Source organism: Hemicordylus capensis, chromosome 1, assembly GCF_027244095.1.
Source record: "Hemicordylus capensis ecotype Gifberg chromosome 1, rHemCap1.1.pri, whole genome shotgun sequence".
Lineage (NCBI taxonomy): Eukaryota > Metazoa > Chordata > Lepidosauria > Squamata > Cordylidae > Hemicordylus > Hemicordylus capensis.
This window is the reverse complement of record NC_069657.1, coordinates 150528883-150553067: the sequence shown is the minus strand read 5'-3', so window position 1 is coordinate 150553067 and position 24185 is coordinate 150528883. Positions and strand designations below refer to the sequence as shown.

The window sequence follows — 24185 nt, the reverse complement described above, 5'->3', positions numbered from 1 at the left end:
GATAATTAATCATAATCAAGCATATAAAGTAAAATTACTATTTAAATTATAGGATACACTAAACATCCAATCCAAAAAAACTATATAGTCCATAATATATGCCAGGGGAAAAAACACGATAGCAACCTGGTGATAAACTGTTTCAACCCGCTTTGTCAAGTGTCTATGTCAAAGTTCATATTGTTTCTAATGAAAATCAACAATATTTCCACTGCAACTTAAAAACATGTTGAAAAGGACTTTTGAAGACATGGAATAAATCCTCTTTGTAGGAAACTGCCCTGAGCCATTTTTGGAAGGATGGTATGGAACTCAAATAAATAAATAAAATAAACTTCAAAATCTTATCTTATAATGTAATATATTCAGATTCTTTTGCAACCTTACTCCTACCAAGTCTCTGGGATATTAGTTGCAGTTTGAATTCTTAGTTACAGATCCTTACGCTGATTGTATGGTGCTTAAACTGAGTCAGATCATTGGTCCATCTAGTGTAGTATTGTCTATACAGACTGGCAGCGGCTTCTCCAAAGTTGCAGGAAAGAGTCTCTCTCAGCCTTATCTTGGAAATGCCATGGAGGGAAATTGGAACCTTCTGCGTGCAGATCTCTTCCCAGAGCAGCCCCATCACCTAAGAGGAATATCTTACAGTGTTCACAAATGCAGTCTTCCATTCAAAAGCATCATGGTGGACCCTGCTTAGCAGAGGGGACAATTCATGCTTGCTAACCCAAGACCAGCTCTCCTTTGGGCACACACTAAAACACAGCTGTTCGACTTGGTGATATATTCCAAATCTGCCATAAGCTCATTGCAGCTGAATGCTGAAGTTCAGACTGGTCATTTGGGGCTGGTCTGCATATGCAGCATAATGTGAAATGGTTTTGAATGTTTGCTCATTTGAAAAGCTCCTGCATGCAGAATATCAGCACAACAGGATGAGGGCTGGGTAGAACTTTCTCCTGATGTGCCAGTTTTTACTTATATAGCATGTGGTTTTTATTTACATGGGGAACATTCAAAAGCAGTATCTTTTCTCCCCACTCACAGCCTGAAATGGTACAGTCCATTCTAGAACATCATTCTGTTGCATGTGTGTAGAGACCACACCTCAGAGATGATGCACTGGAAGGAGGAATACTTAGTCTCATCAGTGACACCAATTGATTTTCCAGTGATGCTTTTGAGGAGGGAGGGCACTGTGAATCAAATCTTGTGGGGAATGTGGCAAAAGTCTTTCTGGAGCAAAAGAGTTAATATTCTACTATATATTTGCTTTTGCACTGCTTTCCAGACACCAGGTAATGATGGGGGGAAGCTTATTGTGGTTGCTGAGGCAATAGAAAAACTGCTTGGTTGGAATGTGATGTATAGGTTTACCTTCTCCCAGTACCCTGGGCCATTTTACACTAGTGAGTACCAGTTGAAAATCAGAGCTCAGCAAAATGCCAGAAGTGTCAAAACCTAGAGGATATAGAGGAGAGGAAAAGTTCTAGAGAACGTTTGTTCTCAGAATAGCAAAATAGTATGGGCTAGTAGGGATGTGCCTGAACCGGCTCAGGGATCTGTTCTTTTAAAATCCAGGTAAGCAGGTCTTTACCTGCTCCTCTGCTGCCCCACCACTTTTCCAGGCATGGCACTCACTTCCTAAAAGGCTGCAGGTGGCTATGGCACTGGCACACACATGGCTGCCGCAGGTGGCAGCCGTGTGTGCGGACGTCATGCACAGACTGCTGGGAACTGTGCCACAACCACATGTGGCCTTTTAGATAATGAGCGCCGCGCCCAGAAAAGTGATGGTGCAGGGGCAGAGCAAGTAAGGACCTGCTCACTTGAATTTTAAAGGAACCAATCCCTGCCCCACTGAACCTGTTTGAATGCAGGTGCCCGAGCCAGTTTGGCACTTCTCTAAGGAGGCGCCAAACCAGTTTGTGCATATCCTTATTGGCCAGATTGTCAACGGCAAGTGGGGATTCTCCATATGAAAGCAAAGGGGGATAGCTAATGTACAGTAACTTCCATTTGCATAAAAACTGTGTATCTCTTAGAAAGCAAATGAATCAAAAGCTGGCGTTCAGTTTTTTGTGATTAAGTTTATCCCACCTTCTGTAAACTCTTGCAAGATCTTCATCTCATTCTGACTGCTGTTTGTTTTGTTTTTCAGAAACAAGCCTGAGGCTGTAGAAGTAACATTTGCAGGTAAGTGCCACTGCTCCTTCGGGGTGCTGCTCATTGGTGAGCACGCATCCCTTCTGTTGACTGTGCAGGTCATACAGACCACACAAATGAAGCCCTTGTTCTGGGATTTTAATATCTAATGGTGAGATGTCCTGTGCCCATCCTGTTGGAGCTGATGTATTGAGTGATGGAAGATGCTTTCACAGCCTTCTCAGTTTTTGTTCTATCACAGAAAACAAATTTTAAAAGTTGGGATCTGTAAGCCAATAGCATCCTGTTCCTATTTTACACTCCAGTTACCAGATAGTCCAATGAAAAAATGTCTCTGGTAGGGGCTTGCCCGGGTGGGGGCTGGGTTCTGAACTCTATTCATTCTTGGCCTTGCTTGGTGGCCTTGGTGAGAAGGTCATTATCATTTAACTTGACTGCAATACTATGGCAAAGTAGATGATGGCTTCAGCATGGATAACTGTTGTCTCATGAACAATGGAGCATAGTTCTGCTGCTCCTGGAACCCAAGCATTGAATGTTGAGAACTGCTGCCTCAGTGTAGTGGCTCTCTGAATCCACGCCAATGTCAAATTCTACCCTTCTCTAGCTAGGCACCTGACAGTACTTTCTATGGTTATGAAATGGGTCGTCTACTTCATATATTTTCCCAAGTGCCTCCAATACAGCAAGGTTCTAAGAGACACCTGTAGTACCAGTTGTTGTTTGAGAAAAATTCGAATTCTAGTACAGCTTCAGCTGGATAAATTCTGCCTTGTCGGAGAACTGTAACAAGATTGGACTGTTTTGAATAGCCTTGCTTATTATCATCAGTGTACAGGCTCAGTAGCTTTCTGGCCTTCACAGCATTGTGTTAAGTTTTTTCCCTTGCATAGGATACAAAGAAACCAGCATTCCTCATCTCTCAAATACTTCCTTCCTAGACTTTGATGGAGTCCTTTACCATATTTCCAACCCTAATGGGGATAAAACAAAGGTTATGGTCAGTATTTCTCTGAAATTCTACAAAGATCTCCAAGAACATGGTGCTGATGAGGTAAGAATGGACATGTTCTCTGGTTGTTACGCTGAAATGTTAATGGGGGCCTCTGCATCTATTTGGACTAGCTGCTCATGGCTGTACCTTGTAAATTAACTTTTGTATTGTGTGCAGCGCTGTTGCCATCAGTCAAAGTTCTGTCCTTTAGATTGTTTCATTTTAATGACTGTTAAGAACTTGATTGGATCTTCCTCCTACAAGATATTTAGTCCTTGATTATAAAATAATAATTTCCAAGAGAGTTGAATGCTTTAACAGTGCAAACCAAGGACATATCAAGTCCAGATACATTGCTGGCTTAGCCACTGACCCTTGTCACTTGTATGGGGAAGATGCTACATAGCCCTAAATTATCTAGGCCTGGCATATCAAGGAGCTCTTTATTCTCCACACATGTGCACACATACCTTCTGAGGCCACTAGGTCCCATCCCATCCCACCCACAATTGTGAGAACAATGGGTGCTCGGGGCAGCACATTCTCTATGACAATGCAATTGAAGGACTCCCTTCCTAAGGAGGCCCATAGTTAGTTAAAATGTTTCTGTTCTGGTTTTTTTTGGAAGTTGGCTGTCTGTTTGCTAGCTTTATTTTGTTATGTATTCTTCTAGCTCTATGTAGTGGTTCATTGTAAACTCCCCTGACTGTCTTTTTTTTGGGGGGGGGGGGTGTCAGAAAATTGATTTAGGATTTTTTAAAATTATTTTGGTTCATTGTTTGGTCTCCATTATAGCAGTTACATATGAAACTGCTTTATATGAATCAGGCCATTGATTATACCAGTGATTTTCACTATTTTTAAAGTGGGGGCCTCAGCTGCCAAAATAACTTGATCTGCAGAGGTGAGGGGGCAGGGAGAGAGAGAGAGAGCTGCTAGGGCAGTTGCTGTGGCTGCAGCCATGGGAAGAGGAGAGAGAGAGAGCACATGGTGACAGAAGGAGGGAAGTAAAAGAGAGAGCATGTGGTAGCGGCGGTGGGGTGGGGGGGAGAGAGAGCTCATTCGGTGACAGGAGGAGGGAGCAAGAGAGCAAGTGTGGTGGTAGTGGCTGCACAAAAGAGAGTGCAGGGAGAGGAGGGAAGGACAAGGGGAGCAAGTGAGAGGAAGTGCAGTGGCCTTGGTAGTGGCGGGGCAGGGGGAGAGAGCACGTGGGGTGACAAAAGGAGGAGAAGCAGAGCGAGAGACACGCTGAGTGAATGGGGTGGCTATGGCAGCAGTGGCTGGGAGCGAGAGAGAGTGCATGATGGCAGGAGGAGGATGGGGAGAGGCAATCCAGGGCTGCTACTGGCCCATGGGCCATGCAGTGAGGAACAGTGGTTTATGCTGACTGGTAGCAGCTCTCCATGTTTTAGGCAGGGATCTTTCCCAGCCTTACCTGGAGATGCTAGGGAGTGAATCTGTGATCATGCCGCTGCAAAACATGTGCTCCACACCTGAGCTGTGGTCCCATCGCCTGAGCTTGGCAGCCAGCTCATAGTATATCTATTTGCTGATGGAACAGCTCCTTCATAAACTAGTTGCCGTTCCCTCAAGTGGCCTCTTTCTAGTCATATAATCCATTCTGTGCTTGAAACTGTCATCTGTAAAATGGAGAAGTACAAATAATGGCTGCACTTCTAGAGGTGGTAGAAGAAACCCTGCTGTGATGGAGCAAACTAAATTCTGTTTCCATTGACGTTGCCTCCTTTCCAGTTAATGATTCTCTGGCACTGTACTGTCAAGGAGATTAAAAATGAGACCCAGGTGGCAGATGTCATTCCCTCCACAGTGGGCTGGGGTACTCCCATTCGAGGCTTTAGGCTGTGCCATTGAGACTTGGAGAGCTTGTCATGCAGGGCCACTGAAGAAGTGGACAGTGGCACTTCTGATCTACCAGTCCTTTCAAAGCAGTCAGGCTGTTGCTCCCTTCCTCTCTGTTTGCAGGCTGCAAGGGCTCCCTCTGTCTTCACAGCTACTTCTGTGAAGTGGCAGGCTTCGTTCAAGTTCAGCAGCAGCTCTCTTGCAGAAAGAGCCATTTATGGTAGAAAGGAGAGGCTTTTCTCTGCCTTGTGGTTGAATCTCTCAGCAGAAACTGTGACTCAGTTCCTGAAATGGTTTTCAGATGTTGCATAACTAAATGGGGTTCAGACTGCACTACTTAGCAAGAGCAGTTACTGTGAGTGGTCTGAAGTATGTCTAGAAAATGAAAGAAACATTTCATAAAATTACCTGAGCCACTTACAGATGCGTTGGAGAAAAGCCATGCCTTAAGAAGCAGAGGCACTCAGGGCCAACCTGGATGCTACATGCTGACAGTGCTTTTATGCTTTCTGCAACAACTAGCTGGGCCGGGCACAGAGCATCTGCGCCTCTAGTTGCCGCAGCCACTTTCTCGCCCCTGCTTATTTTCCTGGCCAGATGGCTGCCCACCCAGCCACCCACCCTCCGACCGGCCACCTCAGCCCGCCGGCCCAGCACCACCCACCCACTCCCACCGGCCGCTGCATGTTCTCGCTCACCTGGCTGCACTTTCTCTCGCCAGCGGGCCCACAACTTCCTCCAGCTGGTCGGCCTGCCACTTTCATTCGCTGGCCGTCTGGCGGGCCCACCGCCTCCTCCGGCCAGCCGCCATCACTGTTTTCTCCCCGTCCCTGTCGCTAACCCCCCAACAGCTGCTCGCAAACTCTCACAAGAGCTGCCACACATGGGATTAGTGACGGGTGCATTTAAGAGAATTATATCTGAAGAAAGAAGAAGATTATATATAAAGCAGATGCTTGATGGCTGCAGTGCTCATGAAGAAGCAAACTGGGGAAGATCTGCTTTTGAGCAAAGAAAACCTGGTAGAGGAAGGGGGTGTTTTCACCCTTTGCCTGCCTGGTGTGTGTTACAAATCTCTCTCTTCCCACCGAGCCTGGTAGGGTTCCAGATGTGTACCCCCTCAGGTGTGTCTTGAACATTACCAGAGATGGAGTAAGTGCCTTTAAAGGGGGCATTATTTAAAGCAGAGAAACAAGAGACGGGGAAGGCAGTTGCTTCTCCAGTTAGGATTGTCTCCTTAAAGTAGCTTGTGGAGTGTCCATCATGTTTGTGTACAACATCTAGTTTGGCCCTGAGTGTGTGTGGCTTTCTGGGTGTGATAAACAAGCTGGCGGGAAGCCAGAGCTGCAGGAGAGAATTTGTTCAGTTTTCATAGGTGATGTCTCTGAAGAAGCATGGATCAGCCAGTGCCTGAAGACTCCCATTGCTGCTGCTTTGCCCGAGTGCACCAGGAGCGCCTAAGAGCTGGCGGCTTCTTCCCCCCCTCCTCTCTCTTCATGACACTGCTACTCTTGCTGCCCCACCTGTCTCCCCAGAGCAACTCCTCTTCCTCCCACTGCTACCGCTTAGAGTTGAGTGGGTGTTCAGAGCACCCGTGTGTGGTCCCTGTCATGCTGCCTTGAGGGCATTTGTGTATGTGTGTGACAACTGCATTCCTTGCTCACCTCTGGGTCCAGAGGAATAGCTGTTGAAGGCAGAATGCAGCTAGAAGTGAAGGAATGCCAAGTGGGTAGATTTCAAAGTGTTGGCTGTCTTATCTTTAGCAGGGGAGAGCAACCATCCCTATGCAACCCGGCAGAGCATCCCTTCCCTGGCTGTTGCTGGTGTCTCCCTTGTGCTGCTTTTTTAGATTGTGAGCCCTTTGGGGACTAGGGGCCATCTTCCTTGTGCTATGTAAACCATATTGAGAACTTCTTGTTGAAAATCAGGTTTTAAATATTCTAAAATAGTAATGGAGGGAAGGGACATTCTGCTGTGGGGTGAAATAGAGGAGGGGCTTGTCCACACCCACTGCGCAAGGCCAGCCTTGTGTTAAGCAATGGACAGCTTACGAAGGTGTTGCCTTAGTTTTTAACAATGGACTTTGTAATCTGTGATGGATTGAATGCCTCTAAGCTTGTAGGGGAGACTGGTGAATGCATGTTCAAAACGTTCTGCTTCATAGTGCCTATTTACTTGCTACTTTCCAGGGAGAGCTCTCAATCTGATAAGGCAGTGTGTGACATTTATTTGCATATGGGGTTTATATATTTTTCTGTCATAATTGGGGGTTTCTGTCATTCTGAGAACAGGCTGAGGAGGGAAGGTCAGGAAGCTGAACCAAAGAAAATATGCTACAGTCAGTTCAGTTTCTTCTCAAGCAGTGGGAGGGCATACCAGTGAGACCTGGCGACTCTTGCTGGGTTGAAACTTCTCCCCCTTATCGCAGAAAAATCTTAAGTATCTTGACTGGCTCAACCTGGATCAGTAATGCTCCCTTCCTGCTTTTTGAAATGTTGGCCCCAGTTGATATAAGGAAATGCAGGAGCCTGATGTGATAAAAGCTATGTGTCAAGGGCTTGTCTGTTGATTTGCCTAATCACTAGGGGTAACTCCAAAAAATTCAGCTGCCTGTAACACCCCCGTTCATACTTACTATGACAGCTTCCCATGACATTGGCAGTAAGTGAGCATTGAGTCTAATGTGACACAGGCTTGTGCTTTCTGTGAGCAACTCTGTGATAGAAATGCTCACCTGTATCCATCGCACTGAGCCCCACCTTTGCAAGCTATGTAGGGAGTGCTTGTGCTGTTCTATTCCCAATCAGGGTGCAATTACAAGTGTGCCTTTGGCCGGGCCTGTGCTGAGTGGCTGTCTTCACACCTCATGTGGATCTGGGTAGTAAAGCAGCCGTGCAGTGGTAAGCCACAAGTTTTCAAAAGACAGACACTCCTGTCAGTAGTATAAAACCCATAGAAAAGTGCACTTTTTAATGTGATGGCATATGCTTGAAACAAGTAATTATTTGTCTCCGTGTGTACTCAGTTGATGGTGTAATCGTTTCAGCAGTCTTTTAGTCAAGATAAAACTTTGGAGTCCCCCAAAATCTACCAGCTTGGGACCAGTGCTGCCTTGCTTTATGACTTTGTCAAAGCCTGGAATAACATCCCCCAAATTCACTTTGCCCATTCAGAAATGGAAGTGAATTGAATCCACAAACCTTGTTAGATTATGGCTCTTGGCTTGCTTTTTCTTTCCATCATGTCAACAATAGCAGGTTTATCATCTATGTGAAATTCTTAGCCTGATTGGGAAAGTGAAGTGACCTGCAGGTCGCCCTAGGTTAGCAAATACAGGTGTGGCATGGCTGAATCACCCTGGAATTCTTGGGTTATCCTAAAATACCATCTAGATTCCATCAACAGAGGAACTTGGTTTTATGTTCTCTGCTCTCTTGAGTGTGGGAAGTGATAAAGACTGGCAGCTTTCACGCCCAATTGTATAGTTTGGAGGGCTGTCTTCTGCTCCTTGGAGCATGTGTTAGAACAATGTCATTGGAGGCATTGTTGCAGAAACATTACAGATTGTATTTCAGGTGAATCATTGCAGATCTAGCTTGTTGTAGCTGCTCACTAACCTGTTTTCCTTCCACCTCCCTGGAGTATCCTGGTTAGTTCTTGGAGGTGGGAGGGGAAAACATTCTAAGAACCAAGCTGCTGTTTCAGGTACATTTAGCTCATCCACTAACCTTGGAAGTATTATCAAAAATTGAAAATGGTGCACCACTGTGCCTTCTGTCCCATTGAGAGTAAGACTTGAATGTCTGTTCTGCCTTGAACTGAACAACACTGAAATTAGCACCCCAGAGAAACACAGCTGAAAATGTGTGGCACTTATGAACTACGTTTTTGGGCTTCACCAATGCAGAACCTCTTCCCTTCATTTAGTAGTCCCTCTGTTCCTGTCTATGGCAGTACCTCTATTCCTGCAATTGCAACTTGAGATGGTTGAAAAAAATTGGTGTGGGTTTGTTTGTTTTGGGGGGGGGGTGTTGGAAAATTGCCTTGCACATCAGGAGTGACTAGAATGGGGGTTGGGGCTTTTAAGGCATTGGATGAGTGCAAGTCAGGAAAGCACTGAGGAGACCCTCTGGGAAGAAATATCACAGCTCACGACACTTCTCTGTCTTCTTCCTAGCTGTTGAAGAGAGTATATGGAAACTACTTGGTAACTCCAGAGTCTGGTAAGCTTCAGTATAATTTGTGCTCTGCTATTGTACAGTTTGCAGTTCCAATATAATTATTCCCTGCTTTTCAAAAAGAGAAATTATCCTGCACATTTTCAAGCCAGCTCGCAGTTGGGATCTCCTTGTCACTGTGCTATTTTTAAAAAAAGTGCACACACCCACAATGTTCCACATGATGGGCTGAGGACTTCAGAGCTGTATTTCTCAGCAGCACAAACTATGATTCTGGATCCGCCTCCAAGCAAGCCCCCGCTCTTCTAGTTAGGGATTCTTTGTTCTGTGTAAAGAGACTGACAGGCACTCTAGCCCCAGAAAACCATGGTTACCTGTGACAGTACAGCTTCCCACTCATTTGTTACAAAATGCAGGGGCTGGGACTGTTTCTGAGTTGAGGAAAGGACCAGAAATGGCCTTGTCTCATGCAGGGGATATATCAGACAGTTGATCTGAAGGTCTTGCAGTTGGAGAGCTGGGAAGAAATAACTGATGAAGAATTGGTCCAATGGTATACTGCTTTCTCCAGAAAGCAACCGACTAAAGTCTGATCAGAGGGAAGGGAAGGTTGTGAGTACCATATTCTTTACCTGTTCTAGGTTACAATGTCTCTTTGCTGTATGACTTGGAGAACCTTCCTGCTGCCAAAGACTCCATCGTGCACCAAGCGGGCATGCTGAAACGCAACTGTTTTGCTTCCGTCTTCGAGAAATATTTTAAGTTCCAGGAGGAGGGAAAGGATGGAGAGAGGAGAGCAGTCATCCACTACCGGGATGATGAGACAATGTAAGAGAGAACTGGCCTTTCTTTCCCTGTATCTTGAAATAGTTTTCCAAACCCTGAGGTTTAGCTATGTCCAATACACGGTGTGCTACTACAAGCTCCTCTAGCTATGGACTGGTTAGTAAAAAATCTTGAACAATGGTCCATAGGTAAGAGTTGGCACTTGGTTGTGTCTGAAGGCTCTATTTAGCAAATACACCGTTCAAATCAATATATACAATACAGACAGTGATGCCCTTTATAAGGACATAATAATCCACTTTGTTTTCATGGTGGGAGTCTGAGGCTTGAATATTTTCTCCAGGGAGAAATATAGGAGAATGTACTTAAAATGGCAGCCACATGGAGATAGCTTTAAATTGCATCTTATATTTGTCTCCATGTTGTTCAAATGCAGCAACTTGCTCTGCAGATTGTAGGGATCTTCAGACTGCAACCAAGCTTTCGGGGGGCTGATGTTTGTGCTGTTTGTGAAGAACTCCATAGCCCCTACATTACAGGAGTCTACAGATTTGGGCTTGGCTCGATAGCTGCTATTTGTGGTTGCTGCAAGCTTCTCCCTCAATGCATATGCAATACACCCTAGGGAAGGAAGTGGTAGTTCTTCCTTCCCACTCAGCTTCTGCAGAAGACAAGCAGCTAGGCAGTGTTTTCTCCAAAAGCCCAGTGGGGAGAGAAACTGCCTATCCCTTCACCTTAGCCTTTTATGAATTGCAGAGACCTTGGAGAAAGAAACTGGTATTTTTCTCTCCCTTTTTCCTGGGTTTTGGCTGACGTGGCATCTCACTGTATTGTGCAAAGCCCAGAATGAAGGCAGAGAACACTCCTCTTTCCTCTGCCCCCCTTCCCAAGTTCTCTACAGTTGGTAAAGAACTCTGGGGCGAGGGCTTTCTATGCTGGGCATGTGGAGATAGGGGTGGTCACCTTTGGCAACCTGTCAAGTGGACTTGTGGCACAAGTGAAAGTGGAGACCTCTGCCACAGGCAGCAGTTTAAACACCCTCCATATGATGGTTGTTTCATGTGCACTATCTCATAGTTTGCTGTGAAAGATGTGTATATTTTATTCTTGGAGAGCTCATAGGATCTTAGTCACAGCAGCCCATAGAGCTGATGGCTTGTGACAGACTTTGGCTGAGTTGCCCCTCCCCTTGGGCATGTGGTGTGGGGAGGGAGGAGAGAAACTGGTTTGGCTTTTGTTTTCTAAATAGTCTCCATCCAATCTTGAACTCATTCATATTGATGATTGAATAGTTAATCCCTTTTGAAAAACTATATTCCTGTCGGTTCCCCCACACTGACATTCTGGAACTCTTTATTAGTCTGCTTTCCCCCTCCTTTTTCTAGGTATGTTGAATCAAAGAAGGACCGTGTTACGGTTGTTTTCAGCACGGTATTTAAGGATGATGATGATGTAGTGATTGGAAAGGTGTTCATGCAGGTATGACAGTTCAGATTTTGTAGAGTTCTCCAATGTAATTCTGTACATGTTTACTCAGAAGTAAGTCTCATTGTTTAATGGGGCTTACTCAATGCTTTAGTGTGTAGGATTGTAGCCAAAGTAGGTTATGACTAACATGTTTGTTCCATTCAGTTGTTGCCTTTGAAGCATGGTCATCCCTTCTGTAGACAAGGAGATCAAATGATGCTGCTGGTAACTGTGGGCACTTATGTGCTTCCGTAGGACGGGGTGGTAATCTAGGGCTTAATTTTGTAAATGCTCGCCTCTGTCTTTCAGTGCAGTGGTTCCACCCTGGAACATAGGCAGCAGCAATAGATTTAAGGGCTCCTGAGCAGGTGTGGGATGAATCTTATCATTGAGTAGCCACAGTGTCCCCACATACCAAGGCTAAGGGGAGAAGGGCTTCCAGGTCAGAGGGCGATGGCTCAGGCAAATTTGAGCCTTGGTATCTTTTTCTAGAAACTGAGCATCTAAATGGGGAGCAGAGAATATTGGACTGGGAATGGCATTTATATCTAGGCTTATGAGTAAAATCCAACTTTAAATAAGGCAAGAAATGTAGATAAATTTCTAAACAAAACTGATGATGACTACATGTACCAAAAGATCTCTTCCTCTGAACCCTCAATTTAAAGCTGTCTTCTGTGCTTACATTAAGCCTCACCCACCCTCAGATTAAACTATAGTTTGTTTCTATGACTCCTTCCAAGAGCTGCTGCTTGCAGAGATGCTAGCCCAGACCAGCTGCAAAACACGGCTGCTCTAGGCTATAAGCACCCATCTCTGGTTCCAGCTCAAAGCCTCCCCTAGTCCACCTAACAACTGCTTAGATCATCTCCCCATTCTGTCTTGTGTTCTGTTCTTTACCAATCAGAGCTGAAAAGCTTCTGATTTGTGAAGGGGTTTTTTTTCCCATCGAATGGATATCAATAGCACTTCTTGCACTTGAGTCCACATTGATTTCAATTACCCTTGGAACGTCTGCCAATACATTGCACATTTTAGGATAAAGATCGTATATCTTGGGCACCCAGGACCAAGTAAGATTTTTTAGTAAATGTTCAGAACAACTTTATTCTAAAATCTGAATTTCTTGGTGCAGATATCACAGGTCTTTGTCTACACAGCCATAACCCTTTTAGTCTGCTTACTTGTAACTATTCTGTGTAAACCCACCCATCTTATGCTAGTCATTATGCCTCTTTTACAAATTAGATGCTATTGAATTAGCAGCTGGATGGAATGCTTTAAACTTAATAGGCCCAGTTCTAGTGAACCAAGATCTATGAGACATTTCCAGAATACTGGGAGCACTACAAAACTCATGCTCCTAATCTCCCATTTCTTTATCAAGTGGATCTTAACGCTCAGTTTATTGATCCCAGCCAAGACAGTTGTGTACCTTGGTAAAGCTTTAGATAAGTTAGCTGTGATGAGTTGTGGTCACAATTCAATTTTTAACCAGCATATACTTAAGATGCTTCAAATACTCTATCTTTAGCCAAGCATTTCTTGAAACGATTATGTGTGCTGATAAAAGGGATGGATCTTGGCAATGAATAATACAGCGGCAAAGGCCCTGATTTGTGAGAGCTACAGTAACCCTTTGTGGCAATAGCTCTCAGATATTCTTTCACGACTCAGTTCTGGGTTCTATAGCTTGCTTCAGATTGACTGCTTCTCTTCTCCTATGTTTTTGCAACTCAGAAAGAAGGTGCCTGTTCATTTGAATTTCTGATTAATACTGGATTTGTTTTGTCTCCTCCTAGGAGTTTAAGGAGGGTCGTCGTGCCAGCCACACAGCCCCTCAGGTGCTCTTTAGCCACAGGGAGCCCCCCTTAGAGCTAAAAGATACAGATGCAGCAGTAGGAGATAACATTGGGTACATCACCTTCGGTAAGTGGGTGCTGGTCTCTGCTGGGCAATGATCTGATGGCTGAACAAGGTGAAACTTCTCATAGGGAAGAACTACAGTCCCCATGCTTTCCCCCAGCCTCCCCGCACTTTCCCCCAGCCTCCCTGCGTAACTCGCCACCCTCCCCATGGATACTCCTGGCATTCTCCGCAGCCCTCCCTGCCCACCTGCACCAGTGCTGAGTCAGGATTTAAAGAAAGACTACCCACTGTACTACCTGGGCCAACTGCCCTGCAATTGGTTGCTTCTCCATGAGGGGTGGGTGAAGGAAATGGTGCTATCAGCACTTCCAGTAGTTCTGATAGCCCTGCCCTACTGCTTGCAGAGTATAGGAGCCAGCAGAGTAGTGGCAGCTCCTCATTTAGAGCACTGGTGGGTGACATGAAGTCTTCAGCATACCTTTTGGGAACTTTAACTGGAGAGTCTCACCTAACTTATGAGGAAAGGGGGAAATGGTTTACATTTTTTGTAACTGTGGCTGTAGATATTATAGCTACATGTGCTGGAAATTAAGTAATTTGAAGGCTTATTGTTGGTTCTGCGCTGTCCTTATTTCTAAGGCCGCATTCATTCCCAATGCCAAACCTTGGGTTAACAAACTTGAGGTTAATCCTTGAACCTGAGAATCGTTCCGCAGACTATCTTCCAACCCAGGTCGGACAACCTCGGGTTTCAGGGCAGAGGAGCCCCTCCCTCTCCCTGGTCTGCTGAGGCCACATCCCGGCTAGATCCATAGCGCTTCATTGCCAGATTGCAAGCAAGACAACAGCAGGGCAGCAGCCATTGGCCATGATCTTCAACGGGACGTGTCTGGTGCGATCGTGCCTTTTCGGCTTGGATTGCCCGCCCTCTCTGTTTAAATCCTTTTAAGTGGCATTTAAACCCTTTTTTCACAACACTTGTGCTGCCACCCTCGCAAGAGCCCTGCAGCCAGTCTTGCACAAGCATGATTACTGGTGAGCAGTGGGGGGAATGGAGAGGGGCTCTATTATTCTGGGAAGGGATCATGATGACTTTCTGGGAGGGGATAAGTATAGGAGGGTGGGCAAAGGATCCTGGGGTCTGGTCCATTGTGACAAAGGATGCTCTTGGGATGACAGACCTGAAAGTCCAGAAAGCTCCAGCAGACTCCTGCCCCCATGTCAGCTTTCTGGCCAGGGATTAGCCCCGTCATGAGAGGGCCAGTCCTCTGGGGAGGACCAGAAACACTGTGAGCTTCAGGTCTCTAAGAAGTCTCTACACCCTCTTGAGTTAGGCCATTCAACTTTAGGGGGGCCCATTGATGTGGGGATCCTGGTATATCTGTTGAAAATAGGACTCATGCTCCTTGCCTTCCGCCCACACTCAACTTCTACAGACTCCCAAGGAGTTCGGGGTGCTCCATGTGTTCTGCCATTTCCCTATGGGTTCAGTATGGCAAGCTCAGGGACGGCTCCTGGTAAACATTCAAAATTTCTGGTCTGGGATCGGCATTGCAGTGTATGCAGATCGGGCCCCAGAAGGGATCATAGGTGAGGGTAGCACCTATTTTCTGCAAACCCTGGCAAGCTGGGTGGCCATACTGGGCAAAAATCACCATATATCCGTGCCAAGAATGCCCAGATGGTTTCACTCCTTTCGCCACAACCTGGAAAGTGGTTGGTGTGGTACCCTTCCCCAGGGCTTGCGTGGATCTAGCAATGGGGCTGGGTGGCGAAAGCCCTCTGGCCCACATGCCTGTGTCTGTGGCCTGCCACTCTCATGTGAGAGCAGTCCTAGGGAGAAGGGGCATTGTCGCACATTAACAATTCAGCCCTTGAATCTCCATCCCGGTGTTCCCCAAGACGGTTCTTGTCATGAGTAATGCCATAGAGTGTGTGCTTGCACCTGAGGGGAAGTGGCTGCCCCCCCTTCCCCAACTAATCTGTACAAAAAATAGAGCAGAGCCAATCAGGAGTTCCAGGGGCTGCCTTTCAACCCAGCCCCTGGGTATCACTCCCCTGGCATGTGTTATCTTTGTCAGGAAACAACCAGGTTGCCCAGTTCATGGGGCCTCCGGGACTCAACGTGCTTGTGCAAAATACTTCTTAATCACTTGATTTGTGGAGGCCTCTCCACAAAGAGCCTGGCGTGTCCCATTCCCTTTTTCTGCAGATTGCCAAAGGGGAGGAACGTGGGACACAGTGGAAGGCGCGCATCCCCCAATGCAGCTTTCCCCTTTTACTAGCTTTGAAGTTTGGGGTGTGGCAACGCAGCATCCCTGTTGCTGGGCAATGGCTGGAGCAGTGTAGAGACAGCGGGGGGCAGGGGGGAGTGCTCAGAGAGACGGCCAGCAAGAACGGCAGCAGGCCTAGACTGACAAGTTTCTGGGCTGGTCTGAGCTGCCCTCTCTCTGGTTTTGGCAGCAGCCCCAGCCCAAAACCCAGGTTAGAGGGGCGGCAGAATTCGGATGTCTTCACATACGCCTTCGGACGCCTTCAAACCTCAGGTTAGAGCAGCAAAACTCATTACATATAGAAGGTTCAGATTATGGTTTCGGCTCACACCTCTGATGGCTTTTGTGATGAAACGGTGGTTTCATGCATTTGGATGAACACAAAAGGGAACCTCTGGCTCACTCGTCTCCAGTTTGGGTCATGTGCGAAAGTGGCCTAAGCCTGTTGCAGTATGTTTAACAGCTGATTCAGGGACTCAAGGCAAAAAGATCTTGGGATAAATGTGCCTGCTGTTGACTCTGCATCCATCATGTTCACTCAAATGATGTGCAAAACAGAGTGTGCCTGCTAATCTATGCAAATATGCTTTAGCCCTCTGTCTTGGGACCTGTTGTAACTTATCCCTGATTCTTCAAACAAGCTGCTTGTTCAGAGAATTAGTGCTATGGTCCAAGAGAATGGCATGGGAAGTTCATAATGTTTTTTATGGACTTTTTAAAAATGAAAGCAACTGTCTTGGTCAAGTGAAGCTGACGTAAGTAACTGCCCTATACCAAGTCATGCCCTTGGTCCATCTCGCTCAGTATTGTCTACACTGCCTGGTGGTGGCAGCTCTCCAAGGTTTCAGATAGGAGTCTCTTTCAGCCCTCTCTGGAGATACCAGGGATTGAACCAGGGACCTTCTGCCTGCAAAGCAGATGCTATGGCCCCATTTGGAGCAGCAGTATCAGGCTGCTTATTCCTGAAGAGAGAGGTGCTGATTCCACTGTGGTCTGGGTTTTTCTTGCTTGTTCACCACCTGACAGTGGGTGTAGTTCTGTAAAATACAGAAAACACCACTGACTATATTGGGTGACCACACCTATTAGACACATCCAGGCATGTCGGAATGCATTATCCAGGCATGTAGGCTGGCAGAGCAGTGTGGGCAAACTGCTGGAACTCAGTCATGAGCCACAATTTTGGGTTCCTGTAGTGTATAACAAATCACACTTGAGACATTCCTGACATCTTATGCATTAATAATCTGCTGTAATATTTCTCAGAAAGCAGCAGGAATCCTTTCTGCTGATTGAAAAGCCTCTTGATTTGATTGTCCATCCTGCCTTGTTTGGTAAAAGATGGTAAAATAAATTGGACCAATTTCTTGCATCCAAAATTCTGAAAATACCAGGGAAGAAGGAGAGTATGCAGCAATCTTTTATTTTATTGGTCATGGCCAATTGGATGCATTTAAATAGCTTGAATTCAGAGGGAACTAAAAGTACAATTGTCAGTGGAAACAAAAGGCATCATCTGAGTCTCACTGTGTTGTACCTTCACAAGATGCTCAGTTTCAAAGAGCTGATTCATATAGCTCTCCAAGCATGTAGGTTCTACGCACAGTGGGATGCAGAAATGAGTTTTGGGCTCTTGCATGTCCACTGCACAGTGTTTTGTGATCTGAGGCCTCTATCTTTGCCTCCATACAGGAGTATACAATGCCACATAATCTGTTCATTAAAATAACATTGTATCTATTGAGTTTAAGGTGTGTAGACACTGCGTCTCTCTTGCATTTTGTGTGCAGTGAGCTAGGTTTAACGAACTTTATATTTGCCCCCCTACTTTACCTTGTGCAGCAAAGCCTGGGGCTGGTGTGAACTAGTCCCAAGACATTTGGGATGGGCCATAGCTCATTGATCGAGCATGTGCTTTGCATACAGAAGGTCCCAGGTTTAATCTCTGGCATCTCCAAACAGGGCAGGGAAAGACCTCCAATGGCCTATCTGAATTCCTAAAGAGCTGCTTCTAGTCAGTGTAGTTAGTACTGACCTAGATGGACCAATGGTCTGATGCAATGTGAGGCAGCTTCATTTGTTCACTGTGCAACCCAAATTCTGGATCTTTGTATTTGCCCATCTGTGGGCAAAGGTAGCCCTTTGGAAGCCTTGGCTGCAGTTATGATTTGGTGCTTGACAGCCATGCTGATGGGTAAGATCATCTACTGGTGATGCCTAGAATGACATCTGTGAGTAGATAATTACTGTATGTCCATAGCTGCTTTGTCATTAATTCTCAAAATGTTAATTCTGCATGAGCCAGATCTTGCTGTCAGTATATCTCCATATTCTCCATACACTTATACACATTCTGGCCATTGAGTGGAGTTTCCCTTCATGCAAAATTCAGTTTGTTCTGAAATTTTGCTGCAGAATAGACAAAGTCTTGATTATGTCACTCTTGTGATTATTGCTGAAATTGATTATTGAAAAAGCAGATTATTGAAAAAGCTTGTCCTACTATTAGGAATTGAGATATTGGCTATTCTCCAGGGTTTTGTACAAACCCAGTCGAGGAGCCTTTAGTCACAGGTATTCCATCTTCTCCATCTCCTGAGCCAACAAATCTTCAGCACAGCTGTCATCAAGCTAAAAGCCCCCATCACTGGAGCAGTAAAAGGAAGCTTTGCCCACCTAGATGCCTAAGAGCTCTGTCAGTGGCAGCAGTTGGCTGTGGCACACTAACAAAAGCTGACTCCCCTTGAACACTGGTCCCCTGTCCACCATGACATGAGGATAAGCTCTCTCCTGGCAGCTGCCTTCTTCCAGGTGCTCGATGTCCTTAGTGGATCATGTTCATGAGGAGGAACTGCCAAGAGTTGCTTTGTGTGTCATCCTAGAGACAGAGAAGACAACGACTACATAGACGTCTGAGCAAGAGACATTTCAACACCAAGTATTGGGATATGAATAGAATAAATGTTAAATGTCATCTTTGCAAATAGACTCTGCCAAGGATTGTTTCCTGGCTTGGGACGAGTGAGAACTATTTTTTCTGTCCCTAGATAACGAGGCGCTACACGATACCTCTTATTTGTCAGGAAACTGCTGTCTCTGTGGTGGTACGACTTGGTGTTTGATTTCAGTAGTTGCCTGGGGATAATAGGGGGGTGATTACTGAAAAGTTCTACCAAGGGGTGTTCAGAGAAGGCCCCTTATGGAGGAACCAGCTGAGAGACCTTTTCATTGATGGCAACAGTTTGTGACGGTAAGTAGAGTAGCTAATCAGTATCACTGGATTGAGTTTCTGTGAATGTTTTGTGGGGACTTTGCTCCCAGAAGCAGTGCTTTTGAGACATGGCACTCTGAGAGGCTTAGCACTGGTAAGCTAAGGGGGCAGGGAACACTGTTGTCCATATATGCATGCTGCAAATGCGGTTTGTCTTCATTTCCAGAATGTGCATCTGGCCTGGGAATAGGGGAGCCCATGTAGAGAAGATTGATAGAGAGTAAGCACTTTCTCTTTCCTTCTCTTTGCAGTGCTGTTCCCCCGCCACACCAATGCTGCTGCCAGGGACAACACCATCAATTTGATCCACACATTCCGGGACTATCTGCACTATCACATCAAATGCTCCAAGGTAAAAGGGCAATATTAATAAGGGAGGGCCCACAAATATCAGCTTGGCCTTTTAGCCAAACATCTAGCTATCCCCCACAACTCCAAGCACAGATGCACCCCCTCAAACAAGAGGTCCAGATATTCTTTCAAAAAGTGTACTTGCCAACCAGTGGGAATATAGCAAAAATGCCTCTGAGCATATGCAGAGTGCCTTTTTCTTCCCACTAAGCAAGGGCAGCATGGCCTTCTCCAAAAGAATTAAGTAGAAAACCGTATAGGACAGATAGTGCCACTCCCTCACACATCTGAGTCTGTACAACTGATGCTTCCCATCTCCCTAGTAGCAAGCATGCATAACTACAGAATATAGACTCACTCACCCCAAAATCCAATCCTGGTCTTCTCCAGCTTCCAGCAACTCTCACAGCTAAAATGTTCTGCCTCCACTCACTCCAACTCTCTTGCCATAGGCAGGCTCTTTATTTTGTGCACTCATTGCACTCACAAAGGGCTTCATTCGTGTACTCAGATGAACACAAATGATGCAGAAGGAATCTTGTTTTCAATTCACTACCAGGGTTTAAAAGGCTACTTAAAATAATTTTTTCTTGCACAAAAGACATGATATCCACTTCATGTTTTCCTGCATCTTGGAAGGACAATCTTTGCTTCCACAGCAGAGATCTGCCCCAGGTTTTTTGTGCAAGCCCATTTGGTGTGTGTTTCCTTGCTTTAATCAGTCCCAAGGACAAGGCTGGTGCAAAGCATCTGGATTTTTAATTTATTTTTCCATGGGGGGTACAGAGGCCAGCTAGGAGTGTTTGCCAGAACAATGCCAAAGTCGTCTGGGGAAAGGATGGGGTGGACTAAACGACTTTGCTGTGGAGAAGGATGGGAGAGCACTCAAACCGGAACTAAAACAGGAGATTTATTTTTTTAAAGGATATTTTAAAAATACTGCTGCCTACTTCAGTCAGTCAGTAGGGGGATTGCAGGGTGTGGCAGGATTAGTGACACAGCAGCAAAGGCTGATCTGCCAACCTGCCTGAGGTGCTAATAGAGAGAGAAAATACCCGAAATGCTGTGGCTTCTTGTGGCCTCAGACTGCTTCGTCTTAGTTACTGCAATTAAATTCTTGGCTGGCCTGGTGACCGTGGCTGTCATGTATGGCCTGCTGTCGGAGTTCTACTGATTCCCTGTGGTGCTGAAGAGCCCAATGTGGTTTGGGGGCAGGAAAGCCTTATCTGAAGAAGGCTTTGCGGAACTTTTTTGTCTATGTGAAATGACTTCCTAATTGTCATTTACATGATTCTTGTCCTTGTGTCTCTGAGACAGGTGTGCTTTTCTTTTTCAAATGTTAGTGATAAAATTATCTCAAAAGAGTAAGCCGGGTTGGTCAGGGAAAGGGACGTCATCTGTCCAGATCAGCTACACAAAAGCTTCTATCTCTTCAATTAAAAATGAAGTTGTGAGCAAAAGTATCTCTTCAGTGGCCCACTAGCAGTGACTTTATCGAATGCAGTAGAGGCTGCATCCACCTCTTTGGTGTAGTGACTGAGAGGGCTATGACTCGGCACTTCCTCCGGTTGAATCTTGCCTCTGCCATGAACTGGCCAGGTGACCTTAGGCTGACCATTCCCTCTCAGCCTCAATCCCCCAGCTGCAGTCTGGGGATGATAATACTCACCTTACCAACCTGCTGTTGTAAGGATGACATCAAGATAATACATGCCAAGCACTTGGGGCTCTCAAAAAGTACTAGGGAAGAGAGCTGGTCTTGTGGTAGCAAGCATGACTTGTCCCCTTAACTAAGCAGCATCCGCTGTGGTTGCATATGAATGGGAGACTACATGTGTGAGCACTGTAAAAAAAAGATTATATTCCCCTTAGGGGATGGAGCTGCTCTGGGAAGAGCAGAAGGTTTCAAGTTCCCTCCCTGGCAGCATCTCCAAGATAGGGCTGAGAGAGATCCCTGCCTGCAACCTTGGAGAAGCCGCTGTCAGTCTGTGTGTAGACAATACTGAGCAAGATGGACCTATGGTCTGACTCAGTATATGGCAGCTTCCTATGTACTAAACAAATGCTAGTGATGAACATTTTATGCAACTTTAGTCCTACATTACATCACGCATATAATCTGTGTACCGTATCTATATGTTTAATCTCTACACATGTACAGTTCACACATTACATTAGATTAATGTACCGTAGTTCACGTTATCTATGCTCTAAATGTTTGAGGAGCTCGGTCCTCTTATTGACTTGTAAAATGAAGTCATTCACACGAAGACATGTACATGCATACAGTGTGGCATGTGACTAATCCTTTTATATACCAGTTTGTACAAAAGCAGAAATCTGCCAGCTGCAACTTCCTAGTTCAGTGGGAAGAGAGCAAGGAGTTTAAAGTTCATTATTCCTCATAGGAACATAGAAAGCTGCCATATACTTAGTCAGACCATTGGTCCATCTAACTCAGTATTGCCTATACAGACTGTCAGCGGCTTCTCCAAGGTTGCAGGCAGGAATATCTCTCTCTCTCTCTCAGTTCCCTCCCTGGCATCTTGGAAGGAGCTTGGAACCTAGATGCTCTTCCCAGAGCGGCTCCATCTCCTGAGGGGAATATATCTTACAGTGCTCATATTTCTAGTCTCCCATTCATATGCAACCAGGGCAGACCCTGCTTAGCTAAGGGGACAAGTCATGCTTGCTATCACAGGACCAGCTCTCCTCCCTCATAGGAACATAGGAAGCTGCCATATACTTAGTCATACCATAGGTCCATCTCGCTCAGTATTGTCTACACACAGACTGGCAGTGGCTTCTCCAAGGTTGCAGGCAGGAATCTCTCTCAGCCCTATCTTGGAGATGCCAGGGAAGGAACTTGGAGCCTAGATGCTCTTCCCAGAGCAGCTCCTTGTATGTAATTCCATTCCGCCTGCCTCGCACCTCTGAAAACAGAAGGAGGAATTTTGTGGTGATCCAAAGTCATCCCTTGATGTAGGTGCTCCCCATCTCAGTCTTTTAAGTTTCCAGTTTTCTCCAAGGAAGATAGAGAGTAGCAGGTTGAGCCAAGAACCACACGTGGACTGTCACAAACTGCCTGATAGACTCTTAGCAGGCAGTTATATTGATTAATTGATTTGATTTAGCACATTTTTATACCACCCACTATATATCTCTGTATGCAGATCCTTGATGTCAGTTGACATTTTAGAATAGATAAATGGGTTTGAATTCCAAAGTGCTAAGAGACTGTATTCCTGTGTAACCCTTTCTGCTGCTCTTCCTCCCCCACCCCACTTTTTTTTTTGCTAAATGCAGGCTTACATTCACACGCGCATGAGGGCAAAAACATCAGATTTTCTCAAAGTGCTGAATCGTGCCCGGCCAGATGCAGAAAAGAAGGAAATGAAAACAATCACGTGAGTATTAAAGGAACAGTTCTTTTGCTTTGGCTTGTGGCCTCTCCATCACTTGACAAGACACAGATTTGGCTGACTGTACAGTTGGAAATGGGGGGCAAAAGTAAATTCTTCACTCAAAATTAATCGCATAATCTTGAGATTTGTGAGGACTGCGTCACTCCCCATGTACAAGTGTACCCCATTATCCACAGAGGTAGCATTCCTGCCTATTTCCGTAGGTAACAAAACTGCGGCTAATGGGCATTAGGGCAATGTATTAACATTTATGTCCCGCTCTTCCTCCAAGGAGCCCAGAGCAGTGTACATGGTTATGTTTATCCAAACAACATCCCTGTGAGGTAGGCTAGGCTGAGAGATATGTGACTCGCCTGGAGTCACTCTGTGAATTTCATGGCAGAATGGGAATTTGAACTCTGATCTCCCCAGTCCTAGTCCAACACTAGTGGCTTTGAGAATAAAATGGTAGGGGATATCCACATGGGATGCTCTGAAAGAAATATGTTGTGGGTGTAGAAGGATGTCTAGAAATGTGCAGCCAAAAGCTGCAATTTTGGTGAATTAACTCACAGAATGGATACTTTTGTGTAAGTGGTTATTTTGCATCTTTTAGCTTGAATTCAGGGTTTAGAACTTCTGGTGTTGGTGGTGCTGAGGAAGAAGGGAAGGGATACCATTCTAAAAGGGCAATGGCTAACATAGAGGTAGGGAGATACACTGCAGGGCATGATTATGTGGCCATGATCATCCACAACCCAACCTATTTCTCTGAACTCTTGCCAGGGGGAAGACCTTTGCATCCCGTTAACGCCTGAGGCGAGGTGGAGCTGGACAACTGTGGCAGAAGGCTGGAGCACTTGCTACCTGATAATCGTAGCTTTTTAACATTGCACCTCTCTGGGCTCTTAAGGAAATAAATCCAATCGGGTTCTGTTTTCTACAAGTTTGGGAAGTGATCTGCAGAATCGAGCTGTGCTTGCAAGGACTTAATAGTTCACACAAAAAACAAACCTTAATTCCATCTTGATCAACTTTACTTTCTTTCCTTTTTTCCCCCCTATCCCCATTTTCAAGCTGTTTTGCTTTGCAATATGTTTACCGGTAATAAGTTGCAGTATTTCTTATGAGAATAATACAATGTTAACTTGTTTTTCTTCTGAGAGTTTTGAGTTCACAACGCCTGTATCTGGAGAAATATTGTTGGGGTTCATTAATAAAGGAGATCTTTCTATCTTACCAATCATGATTTATGGGTTTTCATTATTAGACTTGTATTATTAGTTAATACCTCACATTACATTAGAAAAGGTATACAAGAGATCGGGAAAACCAGTGTGTTATATTATCATGTAAAACGCTGAGACACTTTTGCAGGTCCTCTTCAGCAGATTCTGATTTCTGTCTGTTTTGAAGCTACTCTTTGACAGGTTCACGTGTAATTCTGAAAAACATCTAGCATTATAAACAGAATTTGCCACATTGAAAAGCAGGGATAGAAATTAACCAGATACATTCAAAAGGAACTCTCTTTATTAATTGTATCCCCCTGCTTCCCAGCTT

The 24185-nt window shown here is 45.4% G+C and overlaps 1 protein-coding gene across 2 annotated transcripts in view; it reads left to right on the top strand.

Annotated features, from left to right (window-relative positions):
- Positions 1 to 23865, top strand: part of ARPC2 (actin related protein 2/3 complex subunit 2) — a 38364-nt gene extending 14499 nt beyond the window's left edge. For both annotated transcript variants that reach the window (XM_053252697.1, XM_053252686.1), the window contains exons 2-10: positions 2165 to 2199; positions 3111 to 3223; positions 9201 to 9246; positions 9843 to 10029; positions 11373 to 11466; positions 13257 to 13383; positions 19119 to 19219; positions 22525 to 22625; positions 23409 to 23865. In XM_053252697.1, coding sequence (XP_053108672.1) covers positions 3167 to 3223; positions 9201 to 9246; positions 9843 to 10029; positions 11373 to 11466; positions 13257 to 13383; positions 19119 to 19219; positions 22525 to 22625; positions 23409 to 23433 — 738 coding nt within the window. In that variant the 5' untranslated portion in view covers positions 2165 to 2199; positions 3111 to 3166 and the 3' untranslated portion in view covers positions 23434 to 23865. The remainder of the gene's footprint in view (positions 1 to 2164; positions 2200 to 3110; positions 3224 to 9200; positions 9247 to 9842; positions 10030 to 11372; positions 11467 to 13256; positions 13384 to 19118; positions 19220 to 22524; positions 22626 to 23408) is intronic.
- Positions 23866 to 24185: the final 320 nt, after the last annotated feature.